A 17,759-nucleotide genomic window follows, 5' to 3' on the forward strand; every position below is an offset into this window, starting at 1 on the left:
CAGCAAGTTTCTTGCTGGTTTTTGCCGAGAAACTCGGTCGTGTGTATGAGGTCTTTGTCACGCTCACAAAGTAAAGTTTTAATATTTGCCAAAAAGGCTACTAGCATGAATGTATCTTGTTTATAGACTTAAATCCATCCAAGTTATCCTTTCAGCAATATGTATAAGTACACAATTTTTAGTATGCAGTAACATGACTAGGGTTAGTTGTGAATTGTCTGCACTAATTATTATGTGATGGGTAGCCATTTTTGCGACTGAGCAGTTGACCTCAATTACAGAATAATTTTGCTTACTAATATGTTAGTTTATTAAACAAGGCTTAATGTATTTTTTTTGTAACTCTTGCAAAAACAGATGTTGAAATTAATAGAATAATGCTTAGTGTGTTTCCTTGTTCTGTGATTTAAAATTATTGTAATTATTTTCTGCTTTATTACATAACAGTTTAACCAAATCTCTAAGGCTTTAGTGTGTTTAGGGAACTATAGCATGAAAGCTAGGAAAGTTGCAATTAAAGAAAAAAAATTACAAAATCTACTGTTTCAGGATCACAAAGAAATAAAAATATGCATTGACAAAGGTGTCATAGGGGATTGTGAAATCCTATATCTTTAACCCCTTCCCACATGCATTTATGTAGCCTCACTGGTCTGGACTTTTTTCTACAATGACGCATATATGCAAATCTCTACTAACTATCGGGACCCGGAACTCCTGGTTCCGGGTCACTTGATCACTATGATACCCCAATTGGATATCACAGTAATCAGTCACTGTGAAGCCCACCCCTGTCTTTTTTCTCTCTCTGAATGGTGGGGAATGATACATTGTATCTCTCTCTCCTTGCAGAGATAACAATAAACATAACTGGGTGTAAAAAAAAAAAAAGAAAGAAAAAAAAGGATCTAGGCCAGTACCAGGGTTAATGTTTGGGTTAAGTAAGGGTCAGCGATCAAGGCCAGGCTCAAAGGTCATGGTCAAAGGTTATGATGAGTATATTTTGGACAGGATTTCTTTTTTTTTAAATTTTTTGTTTTTAATTAGGATCAGTGTCAGTGTGTTTTAGGTAGAATAAAAAAAATGCTAAATTGTTTCTGGGCTGTACTACAGGTACATACAAAAACTAGCGTATGCAAATGTGGTATTGCTGCAATTGTCAGGAGCGGGATAATTTATTTTGGGTTGTTCCCTGGTGTTAAGTTATAGTAGTAGCAAGAAATATGCAGATACATAATAAAAAAATACTTTCTTGCTATTTTTATTTATTTTTGATAATAAAAAAAAAGATATCCATTACTATTTACCACCAAATGATTGTCCTGAAAAAAATAAAGTATAATCCACCTGGAAGCACAAAGTAAGTGTGATATGTACAGTTTGACACATGTCAAAGTTTCAAAATTGTTCTTAGGCATTAACATTTGTTCTACCATTAGGCGGGAAAGGGTTAACCATTTAAGGACATTGGAAATATGTCATACTGTACGTCCTGGCTTTGCAAGGGTCAAAATAAGCTCACAGATAATATGGCAGTGGCTATTCTGTACACCAGACTGAGGATTATAGAAAACATGATCTGGGCAGAAACTCCTTCCCCCCTTCCCTCATTCCACCCTATGATTCCTGGGCTCTACTGTTCCTCCTTGAATCCCAGGACTAAAAAAAAAAAAAGTAAAGGCAGTAAGCAATAGGACATCTACAGACTATAAACCTGGGTTCTGGGTTCAGAGCTGTCAAAATACCAACTGCTAAGCCAGGAAAATAGTGGATTGGGCACAGTCTGTACTTCACTAGAGCAGAGGGCAGGAGAGATGTCAGGGGTCTAATAGACCCATGATATCTTCATAAAGATTACCTGTCATCTGCCCACTTGCATGCGCTTTTGAGGCTTTACATACAGTATTTGGTATCTATTCATTCAATACACCCTCATCTTTTATTTTGTAAAAAAAAAAATGGAATTAAAATTGTTTTTGTGTGCACTAAAATACATTTTAGTGTGCATTTTTTGTGATTTATAATTTAATGCAATGTAAAAAAAGTGCAACTACCATGCTTTTATTCAAAATTTTTATATCAATTTGCTTTATATATATATATATATATATATATATATATATATATATATATATATATATATATATGTATATATATATATATATTAGGGATGCACCGGAGGCAAGTGGTTAACTGAGGTGACCAGGTAAAAAAAAAAATTCACAGTAGCACAGTGAGGCCCCGTACACACGACCAGTTTCCTCGGCAGAATTCAGCTTCCGACCGAGTTTCTGGCTGAATTCTGCCGAGAAACCCGGCCGTGTGTACAATTTCGCCGAGGAAGCCGACGAGGACCTCGGCGAGGAAATAGAGAACATGTTCTCTATTTCCTCGTTGTTCTATGGGAGCTCTCGGCCCGCCGAGCTCCTCGGCGGCTTCAGGGCTGAACTGGCCGAGGAACTCGATGTGTTTGGCACGTCGAGTTCCTCGGCCGTGTGTACGGGGCCTTAGGCTGCAATTGATATTTGTTTTGGTAGTCAGATAAGGCAAGCATTGCTCAATAACACACAAAAAAAAAACTTTGTGTGTTATTGAGCCATGCTTGCCTTATCTGACTACCAAAAAAAAACATTAATTGCAGCCTCACTGTGCCATCACATACAGCCACTGTGCCCATCAAACGCAGCCACTGTGCCATCACATGCAGCCACTGTGCCATCACATACAGCCACTATGCCAACACATGCAGCCCCTGTGCCAACACACGTCGCCACTGTGCCCATCAAACGCAGCCACTGTGCCATCACATGCAGCCACTGTGCCAACACACGTCGCCACTGTGCCCATCAAACACAGCCACTGTGCCATCAAACGCAGCCACTGTGCCATCAAACGCCATCATGTAATGCATACAATTATTGAAAAAAAAATTAAATAGGGGAAAAACAAAGAAACGTCATTTTCAGTTTTGGTTTCGGACTGAATTTTTTTTTTTTTTCGGTTTCGTTTCGGTTCTGAAATTTCCATTTTGGTTCTGAAATTTCCATTTTGGTGCATCCCTAATATATATATATATATATATATATATATATATATATATATATATATATATATATATATATATATATATATATATATTAGTTGTGTTTGAAGTGGCCCTTTACACATTGGTTCTTTGTGGCTTGCTGTTTAAACTATTGGGGCTTAAGCCATTTTGATATTTATTTTAAATTAAATAAACTAGAGGGTGAGAAAGGCTAATGTAGTTTTGATGGATATTGTAGGATATTAAGTTTTAAAATATTGCTTAATGTTTTATCTGCAATGTTAAATATTTTAATTTTTTTCATTGTAGGCATGTATACTGGAGAGACAAATATTTGACTTCTTGGGCTACCAGTGGGCACCTATCCTGGCAAATTTTGTTCATATCATTATTGTCATTCTTGGAATATTTGGAACCATCCAGTGTAGAACACGATATATAACAGGAGTAAGTATGCATACATTCATTTTTTTATATTATAAAAAAATATGATTGACTTACTTCCAGATAAATAAAAAAATATGAAATATTAACATTTAAAAAAAAAAACTTTAACATTTCAATGGACAAATAGGAAACTTGTGTTTTGGCCTTGCAAAGCAGAAATAGGTTTACTTTAGTGTTAACCCCTGAAGCAATTTAAACTCCCTTCACTCACCACCTGCTCTGTTCACTTCCACTTTTGAGTATAGGGGCGTATATGACTAACTTCCCTCTTGCTGATAGTACTGGGGGTTAGTGCTTGATAATTCACATACCTGCACTGTAACATGTGAGCTAGGAAAGAGTGCTCAGCCCTATGTAATTTCCAACTAGTATTAACCTGGAGTTTACACAGGACTGTTTCTTTTTGTTTCCAGGCAGTGAATTAAGTGGTAGGGAAGAGAAGGTAAATACAAGCTACTGATTAAGCTAGTTTGAGGGGCCCTTTATACCACTGCATTGTGTTAACTCAAGTTCTGTGCATTAGTGTGCTCTTTTGACTTTTTTGAAAGGCACACAAATGCACCAGCATTGCAGCACACTGTAACATGCAGTAATGCACAACCATGTGTTGTTGTGCACTAAGTTTAAATAATCACTGTATGTATGGCAATACTTCTGACGCAATGGCAGCCTATTCAAAACTAATGGGCGGCCTAACACAAAAACGCCAAAGCAAACAGGTGTAATTTGGCTTTTAAAGAGTGCCCCTTGCTATGCTCTGTATTGGCAAACACAGGTTTACTTCAAAGTTTGACCTTAAGCTGGTTTTACTATATTTATTTTGTACAGGACCTTCGGTTTTTGCATTAAATAAATTAAAAAAATAAGTTACATTAGTAATGTGTTTTACATTCGTAACACATTTTAAAAAGCATTATTGAAAACAAGAATGACATTGAATTTAAAACAAAAAAATAAATAAAAGTACATTATGTATCATATTCCTGTGGAATGGATGAACAACTTAATTTTGAGAATGGTTGAAGAAATTTATTCTGAGAATACTATATTGCAAATATAAAGAAATATAATATGCTGCATACTGTATGTAGATAAGATGTCTTTTTTTTTTTTACTTTAATGCATTTTACAAATAGTAAATTTATTTTTAGAATCATTATTTTTTCATACATTTAAAGTGTAACTGCTGTTTAGCAAACAAAAAGAAAAAAAAAAATGGACTTAATGGGCCAGATTCACAAAAGGGATACAACGGCGTATCCCTGTTTCAATCTATGCGACTGATTCATAGAATCAGTTACGCATAGATATCCCTAAGATCCGACAGGTGTAATAGTTTTACACTGTCGGATCTTAGGATGCAGTACCGCGGCCACCGCTGGGGGGAGTTTGCGTCGTAAACCAGCGTCGGGTATGCAAATTAGCAGTTACGGTGATCCACAAAACTTTTTCCCGTCGTTACGTCGCCGCAAGTGTTAGTTTGCCGTCGCAAAGATAGGGCACCTTTTACAAAGTGTAAAATTACTACACCGTGTAAAACTATACCTGTCTTTCCCGTGTCGCTTTTGAATTTTTTTGAAAAAAAGTTTTTTCCCGGCGCAAGTCTTTTTTTCACGTCGCGATTCACAAAACGTCGGCGCATTGTAATTTCGCGCAAAGCACGTCGGGAAATTTGCGTCGAGAGCATGCGCAGTACGTCCAGTGCGGGAGCGCGCCTAATTTAAATGGTACCCGCCCCATTTGAATTGGCCCGCCTTGCGCCGAACGGATTTAGGATACACCGCCGCAAATTTCCAGATAAGTGCTTTGTGGATCAGGCACTTAGACGGAAAATTTGCGGCGGTGTAACCTAAATCGATTACGTTACGCTGCGCCCGGGCTACGTGAATCTGGCCCAAAATGTATGGTTCCTCAGTCACGGTATCACACATAAAACCCATACAATTATTTGTGCAAAAATATCTGATAAAGTATGTTGAAGGTGAAAATCAATTATGAATAGTAAACACCCTACAAAAAACAATTAGACAAGTATATCAATTATAGGAATAGTCAAACATGGCTAAAAGTCAGTAAGGTAGATGTCAGGTCACCTGTGGCCAGATGACAGATGCACCCCGTTGGAGTCAGGAGTGCACCACAAGGTAGTGAACCCTATTTACCTAGGTCACACTCCATAGGGAGAGAGGGGAAGCAGCCACTCAGCCACTCAGGACACAAGAGATAGTGAAGGGTTAAGCCAAGGTCAGGGCGACAAGCAGACAAGGATAAACAAGGGACAGGCCAAGGGTCAGGGTCACAGTGAAAGAAGAGTAGTCGGGGACAAGCCAAGATCAGTACACAGAGATAAACGTAGCACACGGCAAGCAGGAACCCAATCACACAATGCTTAACAAACAACGTTGATCAGCAAGGCAGACCTGCAGTGCGCTGGTTAATATAGAGTTCCTGATATGGCCTGGGGTGGAGCCATACAGGGAGGAGAGATGATAAAGGCAACCAGGTGAGAGGCCCTGGCCTCTAAGGTGAACACATGGAGAGCAAGGTAAGCTGCCAGACATTACTGCATATCCATGACAGTAGAACTGGTAACTTGAGAGAAGAATGCCTAATGCTTGACATGTTTCACATCAATAGCTTTATTAGGTGCTGGGCGCTGTAACAAAAAATAAACTCTTTTAGGACATTCATGAAATAAGAGGCAGGTTCACATGTATATACAATGGTTCACAAGCAGAATACACAATGATGGGAAGGCAACGTTACAAATTCATATTATGAAACAGAATATAATGGTCCAGAAAGTATCTTGTAGAGAATGATGCAGAGGATCACCAAATGTTGTGGCATCATCAATGGGGAGCTATCTAAGTAACGGGTCCACCAAGCAGGGCAGAAATATCAGCCGAGTACTACCAAAATTGCATATTAGGTAGTATCTTTTGTACTAGACCAGATGCTGTTTATATATATATATATATATATATATATATATATATATATATATATATATATATATATATATATATATATATATATATACTACAAGGGACATATACAGGCACAAAGAGGAGACTTTCCCACAAATCCCTACGTTTATCTCATTTATTATAAACTTGCCCCACAGGTCACCATGTTTGTCTAATTCTCTGCTGCTTAGGAAAAAATGATCTCCTGACTAGTTATAAACTTTGCATACCATTAGAGAGCCCAACCTACGTATTTTCTGTTGAAAGTAACATATGGCTTTCACTCACTTTCTTTACTTCCTGCAGCCACTTCCTACCTCATGGGTGCTAGGTGGAAGAGTCTGTCTGCTATAATAACATGCCCAGGTCCAGTGTTTTAATAAGAGAAAAACTGTTGGAAATGCAGTGTGCCAAATATGTTTCTGGCAGTTTTTTATTCACAAACAGCACACACACACAACATAACCTTTATTGCCATGGTTACAAAAAAGCCACATTTGAATTTCTGGTACTTTTGGAAAATCATAGCTGACTTCAGATTTAAATCTGAAAACAAAGTTAATAACAGCAACTTACAAACTGGATTGTGTAGCAATTAATATATATATATATATATATATATATATATATATATATATATATATATATATATATATATATATATATATATACACGTATATATATAGTAACTGGAGTAGAGAATTCCTTTGAGCAGCATTGCATTAACTGCCTGTAACTTTGCTACATACTTTGAGTATCAATATGTATGTAAATTAAACAGCATTCCTTTTAGGTTCATGTTTAAGCTTTGTAGGGTGATACTGGCACCGAACCATTCCGCTTTTATGAAAATCCTTTACCTATCCCTGAGGACAGTTACTGTATAATCAGAACTCTGACAAGATGAAAAATGATCCATAAGTATATGCTCTGCTTTCCCAAAGGTACATTTGTATCTACTTTAAAGCTACAGTGTTACTGATAGTGCCACCCTTTCCCCCTCCTTGTGGTGCCTAAGTAATACATTTTCTGACTTTTAAATTGATTTCTAGGAATTTAGCTCCTTTGTAAAACGTGAGGCACACTTTGATATAAGCTGCATGACATCTCCTGTGCTTAGCTCTATTATTTAAATCCTGACAGTTTTATTGCACTACCAGAACGCAGCTATCACTGTATTTCCGGAAGCCTGGTGCCGATGCTTCAGGTCTAAGCATCTTCAACATTAAAGTTGGTGCAGCTGCTATGCCTGCACCTCCCCCTTTTCCTGCCCAATCACAGAAGACTTTGTATTATGTGAACTCATTCACAAAATACAAAGGCTATTCTGAATGGGCAGCAAAGGGGAGGGGTGGGCATAGCTGATCAGTATGCCTTTCTCCTCTCTCACACCCCAAATGTCAGTGTATGCTCCGGCAGAGCCATAAGCCTGTAAGATATAAATAATAGAGATGAGTTCAGAAGTAAACTCATTGGGCCAGATTCACAGAGACTTACGACGACGTATCTCCAGATACGACGGCGCCCAATCGGACTTACGACGGCGTATCTATGTGACTGATTCATAGAATCAGTTAAGCATAGATTTCCCTAAGGCCCTACACACGGTCGGACAAAACCGATGAGAATGGTCCGATGGACCGTTTTCATCGGTTCACCGCTGAAGTGGCCTGATGGTCTGATGTGTGTACACACCATCAGTTCAAAATCTGATCGGGTCAGAACGCGGTGACGTAAAACACACGACGTGCTGAAAAAAACGAAGTTCAATGCTTCCAAGCATGCGTCGACTTGATTCTGAGCATGCACAGGTTTTGAACCAATGCTTTTCTGTACTAACCATCGGTTTGGTCCGATGGGGCAGCGGTCCATCGGTTCGGTTTTGAAGCATGTTTTAACATTTTGGACCGAAGGAAAACAGACCGATAGCCTATACACACGGTCGGTTCGGTCCGATGAAAATTAACTTTGGTTCATTCTCATCGGACCAAACCGACCGTGTGTACGGGGCCTAAGATCCGACCGGCGTAAGTCTCTTACACCGTCGTATCTTAGGCTGCATATTTACGCTGGCCACTAGGTGGCGCATCCGTCGATTTCAGCGTAGAATATGCAAATTAGGTAGGTACACCGATTCACAAACGTACGTCCGCCGGCGCATTTTTTTACATTGTTTACGTTAGGCTTTTTCCGACGTAAAGTTACCCCTGGGTCTATGAGGCGCAGCCAATGTTAAGTATGGCCGTCGTTCCCGTGACAAAATTTGAATTTTTTACATCGTTTGCGTAAGTCGTTCGCGAATAGGACTGGACGTCATTTACGTTAACGTCAAAAGCATGACGATTTGCCAACGTCATTTGGAGCATGCGCACTGGGATATGTCCACGGACGGCGCATGCGCCGTTCGTTAAAAACTTCAAAAACGTGGGGTCACTACTATTTTACATAGTACACGCCCCCAGCCAGCCTATTTTGAATTAAGTGGGCTTACGCCGGCCCAGTTACACTGCGCCGCCGTAAGTTTAAGCGCAAGTACTATGGGCCGACGCAAACTCCACCCAGCGGCAGCCGAGGTACTGCATCCTAAGATCCGACGGTGTAAGTCAATTACACCTGTCGGATATAAGGGCTATCTATGCGTAACTGATTCTATGAATCAGTCGCATAGATACTCTGAGAGATACGACGGCGTATCAGAGATACACCGTCGTATCTCTTCTGTGAATCTGGCCCTATGTGAATACACAACTTGCTGCTCAAACTTACGGCGACGTAGTGTATCTGAGATACGATACGCCCACCTAAAGATAGGCGTTTCTACCTGAATCTGGCCCATAGTTTGCATGCACTTTTTACAAAGTGGCTGCATTCCTGGAAGTCAGCTTTAAAGTATTTTAAAGGAAGCCCTTTCTAAGAGAAACATGGATGCTGCCATTGCTGACGCCCTGTTCTGAAAATGCCTGGCTATCATGATGACAATATTTTGAGTCATAGACCTGGACAATATATGCAGATAAAGACTTCAAAGCCTGTGTAGTTCCTGGCTTGGAGGGTGCTTATCTTGTAGCTATACTGTACAGTAGGTGTTTTCACCTTTCTGTGAATTGTTTTTCTGTAAAATAAATTTAGATTTCAACAAACACAATGTCTGACTGTGCCAGGCAGAGTATATTTACTAGAATCAGATACTAATGGCTACATTTTCGGTGGTTTGTTGCAGGATATAACATTTATGCCCAGTTCAACTGAAAACTGCAATTTAGGAAAGGTTTTATTGCAAGGCTAATGTAAAGTTTTCTATTTGAATTCCTTGGCTGGAAGGGAATGGTCATAATTGTTAATTCAGACAAGCTGATAGCTACCAATTTGAAAAATATTAGCAAGGCTAACACTTGCTATGACATAACATAGTGGTACATCTATTTGTTACATTCACTATTTGTAGTACATTCACTATTTGTAGTATTGATTAATCATTTTAGATATCTCCCTTCAAAATTGCTGCAGTTTCCTTACATTTTTTAACCAGCTCAGTACTGGACACTATCACCCCCTTCCTGCCCAGGTATATTTTCAGCTTTGAAAAAATGTGTAGAGGGCGCTAAATCACTCAGTGCTAATAAATAGTAAACCAGTGCTTTCTCACTTCACCTTTCTATTTTGGACCAATCAGCAGTCCCTTTGAGACTACAAATACCGTCATGCATTAGTGATCGGGCACGCCCCCCTGAAGACGTTGTACCCGACGAAACGTACGTCGGAGGCGGACCCGATCACGTGACGTGCCTCCCTGCCCATACGAGCTGTCAGCTGGGACGCCGAGCCGTGCTACGGAGCTAGCACCGGACCAGACGACCCTGCCTTTTACCGCACCGCAAGGTAGCGGTGATACGCCTGCAGCCCCAGTGCCGGGTAGGCACTTTTAGAAGTAAGAGGCCATCCAGGCCATTTGTCTCTTGTTTTTTACATATGTTTTTTTATTTACAATAAATTTTAAGCGATAATACACTATTGGCATCTCCATTGCCTTTCTTTTTTCATCTATATCCTATCTGGAATCCCTGGCATTGAGGCTATCATTGATTTCCTGTCCGATGTGCATGCAGGCACAATCCTGCATATGTCTAGCAGACTATTATTTAACCATAATAGTCCACTATTTCTGGTAAGCACATTTGATTGCTTCAACACCAATCTAAGGGTGATTAAGAAGATTGGATTTGTTGGTGACGGCTTTCCTTTTCCCTTTTTTTTCACTTAAAGAATATTCAAGAAAGAAGATTTGTTTTTTCTTTTACATGTTATGCATTTGACTGAACACCTATTGGGACTTTTTATAAGATTCTGAGGGGTCTTTTTTTGAACACAAAGAATCTTCTCTTTTTTTGAACTTATTATTTTATTATTATTATATTTACATTTTATAATAGAAGTCTATTGTATTGTATTTAAATTTTCACCCAGCACGCTGGTTTACTATTTATTAGCACTGAGTGATTTAGCGCCCTCTACACATTTTTTCAATTATTACAATCAGTATTGTTTTTGAGGTGCAGCTTTTATTTTTATTTTTATTTTCTATATTATAATTATTATGTTTTGGCGCTGAATGTTAATTTTACACGGTGTTAGTTTCAGAATATTAGTTATTTTTGATTCATATCTTTCACGCAGCCATGGATGTGTTTAACTTTATGAAAGAGAGACATATCAATCTAGAGGAATTATTCCAAGATATCCCCAGTCCCAATATAGATCTTGAAAGGGGATTCAAAGAATTACAATTCGGTATGGAAAAACAGATAAGATTGTGGTGGGACATCGCCTCATTCGAACTTTATATTAGCAAAAACCTCACACCCAGGCATCTTAGATGGGATGTTGGTCCCAGTGATGGCGCCGACAATCTACAATCCATAGAAGAATGGTATCAGTTTTTTAATGCCTGTGAGCAAAAACTGATGCAATTCATGATCCAGAGGCGCAAAGCAAAAAATGCAACTTTGGAAATTAAAATTGCAGAATTAAAAAAGAAAATGGAGCCCCATAAAACAAGTAGTGAATATGTAGAAAAATCAAGACTCTTACAAACACATTTGTCCAAATATGACGGTGAAATAAAAAGCAAAAAACTAAAAAAGTATCAGCGAGATATTAAAGATTCTGAAGACAATCGGGTATATAAATGGCAGGAGACTTTCCAACTGGGTTTATCTCCTGAATCCAGCATGGAAAGAGGTGAAATCGGTCCACCACCTAAAAGTGTGGAAAAGAAAAAAACTGTACAGACTGTGAGTACCCCAAAAAAATCCATCATTAAAAACCATTCCAAGTCCTCCCATTCAAAACCTTCCAATTATCCTCCATATAATCAGAGTGGATACCCATATCCTCCACCTGTTGAAGTTTACAACAGATTTGGACCTTTGGACCAAAGAGGACCAGAGTATCAATACTATGAGCCATATCGTCCGCAATATCCTCCCAGGCCTCCAAGAGGAGGATCTAGAGGAAACTTTCGAGGTAGACCAGCCCCCTATTACAATCAGTACCAGGGGGGGGGGGATGGAAGGGGGTGGAAAGATGCATACCGCATCCCCCCAAAATCTCCCCAATACCCGAAAGATTACACAGAAGAAGAGGCCGACGAGGAAGAGGCGGAACGAAAAAGAAAAAGGACAAGTTGAGTGAAGGAATTTATAATTTAACAGAAGAAAAATTTACCGATCATGAATTAGAAGTCTTTCAACAGGGCCTCAAATTTGCACCCAATAAAGATGTGGACAAGTTCGAACTCTTTATTGATGTGGAGAAACACATTAGAAAATTAAATATTAAGAAACATTTTGCTGGGGAATTCGACAGATGCCATATTAAAAAGTCCGGATAAATTTGTACATAGTGGACTGAGGAATCAGTCCACTTTTAATCCAAATAAAAGCTCCAATCACTATATTGAAGTGTTCCGCACTCTAGTACAAGATGATATAAGAGAGATGGAATTTAGTCGACATGGTTCCAATATGCAATTTAAAGAAGCAATTAAATCCATTGAAAAGAATAGGAATATAGTGGTCAGACCGGCCGATAAGGGGGGGGGGGCTTGTTATATTGAAAAGAGAATATTACTACCAAGAGATGCAGAGACAGCTCGATGATTCAAACACATACCAACTGTTGAGAGGAGACCCCACTTTAAAATTAAAAAACTTACTTATTGAATGGGTAAATGAAGGAATCGATCGAGGGATCCTAAATACAAAGGAAGCAGATTATTTGATCCTCCATACACCTAGGATTCCGGTCTTATATACTTTACCGAAAGTTCATAAGAACAAAGAAAATCCACCAGGGAGACCTATAATCAGTGGCATTGGATCCCTTTTCTCCCGGATGGGTGAATATCTGGATGGTTTTTTTAAACCACTTGTATCACAAAGTCCGTCATACCTTAAAGACAGTAAAGACCTAATTATAGAACTCCAAAATTTGCAAGCCACCGATCAAACGATTATGGTTACTATTGACATCGAGTCATTATATACCAATATCCGCCAGAAAGATGCCCTTGTGGCCCTACGTTGGGCCTTAAAGCGGGAATCCAAAATAAAGAAAATCCAGATCAATTTTCTGATCAAGGGATTGGAGATAGCGATGTCTAATAATTATTTTTGGGCTAATAACCGATATTACAATCAAATTGGCGGAGTGGCAATGGGGGCCCGCTATGCTCCTAGCGTGGCCAACATTGTTCTCAATAAATGGGAGCAAGAGACCATTTTTTTGGACAAACATTCTTCTTTGAGTTTCTATAGACGTTACATTGATGATGTCATTTTGTTTTGGGAAGGCCCAGTAGGGAGTCTGGAATCTTTTATTGAGAAAATGAACAGCAACAACTATGGCTTGACATTTACAGCAGAGACCAGTATGACCACTGTCCACTATCTGGATCTAACCATAAGGAAGAAAGGAGAGAAATTCCAGACGCTTACCTACTTCAAAGCCACAGATCGCAATGGCTTTGTACCTACCAAAAGCTGCCACCATCCTCTTTGGATAGGGGCAGTGCCCAAAGGTCAATACATGCGACTTAAGCGAAATTGTGACACAGATGAAGACTTTTGTACACAAGCCAAACACCTTACCAACAGATTCCTAGAGAAGGGCTATGCGGCTGACACTTTGCAACAAGTGTTCAACCAAGTTTCCGGTATAGATAGAAAAACTCTGTTGATCTCTAAACCAAAAAAAGACTTTAAAAGTGAATCCGCTTTCATATCGGGCTTCCACCGGCAATACCGGCAAGTTGAGGCCATTTTCAAACGGCATTGGCCTATTTTAATGAAAGATAAAGATCTGAAATCATCCATCCCTGGGGTACCCAAATTCATTTATAGGAAAGCCCCTGGATTGCGGAATAAAATAGCCCCCAATGTACCTGACCCACCGAAGAAACTCGTCACCTTTCTAGATGGATCTGGGTTCCACCATTGTACTCGATGCAAAGCATGTAGAACCACACGTAGACCAGGAGACAAGAAAAAGATCACACACTTCAAATCTAATGTGACAGGTGAGAGTTTCACATTAAACCCCTGATCACATGTGGATCTGATCATGTCACCTACGTGCTGGAGTGTCCGTGCTCACTTCAGTACGTTGGCAGGGACCACCCGACAACTCAAATACGAATAAATGAACATCTAACCAATATTGCAAAGAGTTCCCAATCATAGTGTTTCTAGGCATTTTACTAAATATCACAATAGCGACCCGAGCCTATGTACTTTTTACGGTATAGACAAAATTAGTAAGCACTGGAGGGGTACGCACATGACCAGAAGTGTATCACAGAAATGAAATGAAGTGGGTGCATAGGTTGCGTACCATGCAGCCTACTGGTCTAAATATTGAGCTAGACCTAAATTGCTTTTTAGCAAAATGACTAGTATGTTGACTTGCCAAGGTTCACTCATTTGGTTTGTTATTATATTATTGTTTTTTATTATTACTATTTTCTATTGCAATGAGGTATAGCATTGATCTGTGTACCTTATCATTTGACCGATTTGGTTTGTGCCTGGCCTCTAAGTTCATTCAACTGGCACTATACTCCACCTAGCTTCCATTAACAAACTCCTTTGTTATTGGCTTTAGAGATGACTCTCTATCAATTTTTCTCCATTTGTTCTAATTCCCAAATTTTCTATCTATGTCTTTAAGATACAAAATCTTTTTCTCAAGATACTAGTGCACATTTGTACATTTTTTTATTATTATATTTTGTATTTTTTTTATTATATATATTTTTTTATTTTTTGTTATCAATAATTATTAAATCTTTATATACTTGGGTAAATTGGCGACTTTGCACGCCCGGAGGGAGGCAAGGTATCCAAATACCCTATTGTATGTTGCTAATGTTGTGGATTTTCACACAAGGTCTACAGCATTTTGCCATACCTTATTTCTATCCACCAGACACTTCTATGTAGCTATATGGCCTGCAAGATGGTTCTTTTATATATAGTATTGATCATGTTGGATTTTAGTGTGCACATCCGGAGGGATGCGAGTGTAGTATTTTTCAGAATCCCCGTTTTTTTGCTATTTGCCAGAGAGATTCCTTTGTGTTTCATGGTTTTAGGCATATCAAGCAAATTCACCAAAGCATCCGTTGTTGCAAACTATAATATGATAATCCACCATTCGATTGTTATGCTTTAGTGTTTAGCTTAAACGGCACCGCGGCTGCTTTCTCACTTCACCTTTCTATTTTGGACCAATCAGCAGTCCCTTTGAGACTACAAATACCGTCATGCATTAGTGATCGGGCACGCCCCCCTGAAGACGTTGTACCCGACGAAACGTACGTCGGAGGCGGACCCGATCACGTGACGTGCCTCCCTGCCCATACGAGCTGTCAGCTGGGACGCCGAGCCGTGCTACGGAGCTAGCACCGGACCAGACGACCCTGCCTTTTACCGCACCGCAAGGTAGCGGTGATACGCCTGCAGCCCCAGTGCCGGGTAGGCACTTTTAGAAGTAAGAGGCCATCCAGGCCATTTGTCTCTTGTTTTTTACATATGTTTTTTATTTACAATAAATTTTAAGCGATAATACACTATTGGCATCTCCATTGCCTTTCTTTTTTCATCTATATCCTATCTGGAATCCCTGGCATTGAGGCTATCATTGATTTCCTGTCCGATGTGCATGCAGGCACAATCCTGCATATGTCTAGCAGACTATTATTTAACCATAATAGTCCACTATTTCTGGTAAGCACATTTGATTGCTTCAACACCAATCTAAGGGTGATTAAGAAGATTGGATTTGTTGGTGACGGCTTTCCTTTTCCCTTTTTTTCACTTAAAGAATATTCAAGAAAGAAGATTTGTTTTTTCTTTTACATGTTATGCATTTGACTGAACACCTATTGGGACTTTTTATAAGATTCTGAGGGGTCTTTTTTTGAACACAAAGACTCTTCTCTTTTTTTGAACTTATTATTTTATTATTATTATATTTACATTTTATAATAGAAGTCTATTGTATTGTATTAAAATTTTCACCCAGCACGCTGGTTTACTATTTATTAGCACTGAGTGATTTAGCGCCCTCTACACATTTTTTCAATTATTACAATCAGTATTGTTTTTGAGGTGCAGCTTTTATTTTTATTTTTATTTTCTATATTATAATTATTATGTTTTGGCGCTGAATGTTAATTTTACACGATATTTTCAGCTTTCAGTACGGCCACACATTGAATGCAACAGTGTACCCACATGAAATCCTTAGCTTTGTTTTTAAACAGATAGAGCTTTCTTATAGTGGTATTTAATTGCCACTGAATTTTTTTTTTACTTTATTTGCTAAATTTTAAACCAGAAACTAAGAATTTTTTTTTTTCAAACTGGTATTTTTTCATTAATAAACACTTTTAGCCGGATTCACGTACAGCGGCGTATCTTTGTGCGGGCGTAAGGCATTTCATATGCCGACGTAACATAGAGAGGCAAGGCCAGTATTCACAAAGCACTTGCTCCCTAAGTTACGGCGGCGTAGCGTAAATGGGCCGGTGTAAGCCCGCCTAATTCAAAGTAGGCAGGTAGTGGGCGTGCTGTATTAAAATGAAGCGTGACCCCATGTAAATGAAGGGCCGAACGAACGGTGCATGCGCGGAATCACGTTGCATATACTCCCTAAGATACGACAGCTCAATGCCTTCGACGTGATCGTAACCTACGCCCAGCCCCATTCACGTACGACTTACGCAAACAATGTAAAATCGGACGGCTGTTCCGACGTCCATACCCTAACATGACTTACACCTGCTATTTGGTGGTTTATCTTTATGCCGGACGTACGCCTTACGTAAACGGTGTAGCTTGCTGCGACAGGTGCAAGTACGTTCGTGAATCGGCGTATCTAGGTCATTTACATATTCAACGAGTGAATCAATGGAAGCGCCCCTAGCAGCCAGCGTAAATATGCGCCCAAGATACAACGGCGTAGGAGACTTACGTTGGTCGGATGGAGCCGAAATTCAGGCGTATCTCCTTTGCAGAATCAAGCGCATGATACGACGGCGCATCCGTGGACTTATGCAGCGTATCGTTAGATACGTTGGCGTAGGTCTTTTTGAATCCGGGCCTTTCTTCAGAAACTTGGGCTAAAATGTACTCTGCTGCATTTCTTTGGTAAAAACAAAACAAAACAAAAATCAAATCAGTGTATGTTATTTAGTCTGTGTGAAAGTTAGAGTCTACAAACTATAATAGAGACAGGGCTCTTTTCTCCGGGTCCGGTGGTGGAAAAAAAGGGAACGGTCGCAAGTGGGTGGCTGCATATAAAATGGAACTGATTTTTCCATTTCCCCCCACTTCTCCTCCTCTCCCTCCTGCAGGCATTCAGATGGAGAGATCTATTCGGTGTCAGTGTTTCTCAATCTTTTTCCAGCCAGGGCACCATTCAAATATACCCCTAGGGGAATAGAGTTAAACTGCAACCACTCTGCAACTATGTGCATGGCATGCAGTTGCAGCATAGTGATGATGTTTTTAAGGGGTTAAAACAGGCGGTCAGTAGGCAACATATTGCCTCTTTACTGACTGTCACATGCCTCTGAAAAGCGAACTGAGCACAGATTGCTTTTTGGAGGAAGAGCATTTTGTTTTCTGGTACTATGAACAAGCAAAAAAATAAAAATAGGTTCTGATTGTACACATATAGGGGGTCAGGATTAAAAGCGCATACATACATGTAAACACACATACACATATACAGTA

General features: G+C 39.4%; 1 protein-coding gene across 3 annotated transcripts in view; it reads left to right on the plus strand.

Moving 5' to 3' along the window:
* Positions 1 to 17,759, plus strand: part of NKAIN2 (sodium/potassium transporting ATPase interacting 2) — a 1,108,432-nt gene that overhangs the window by 363,106 nt on the left and 727,567 nt on the right. For all 3 annotated transcript variants that reach the window (XR_005748699.1, XM_040350350.1, XM_040350351.1), the window contains exon 2: positions 3,356 to 3,493. Coding sequence is in view for 2 of the 3 variants with exons in the window: in XM_040350350.1 (XP_040206284.1) it covers positions 3,356 to 3,493 (138 nt within the window). In the remaining variant the exon portion in view is untranslated. The remainder of the gene's footprint in view (positions 1 to 3,355; positions 3,494 to 17,759) is intronic.

Source organism: Rana temporaria, chromosome 4, assembly GCF_905171775.1.
Source record: "Rana temporaria chromosome 4, aRanTem1.1, whole genome shotgun sequence".
NCBI classification, from domain to species: Eukaryota; Metazoa; Chordata; class Amphibia; order Anura; family Ranidae; genus Rana; species Rana temporaria.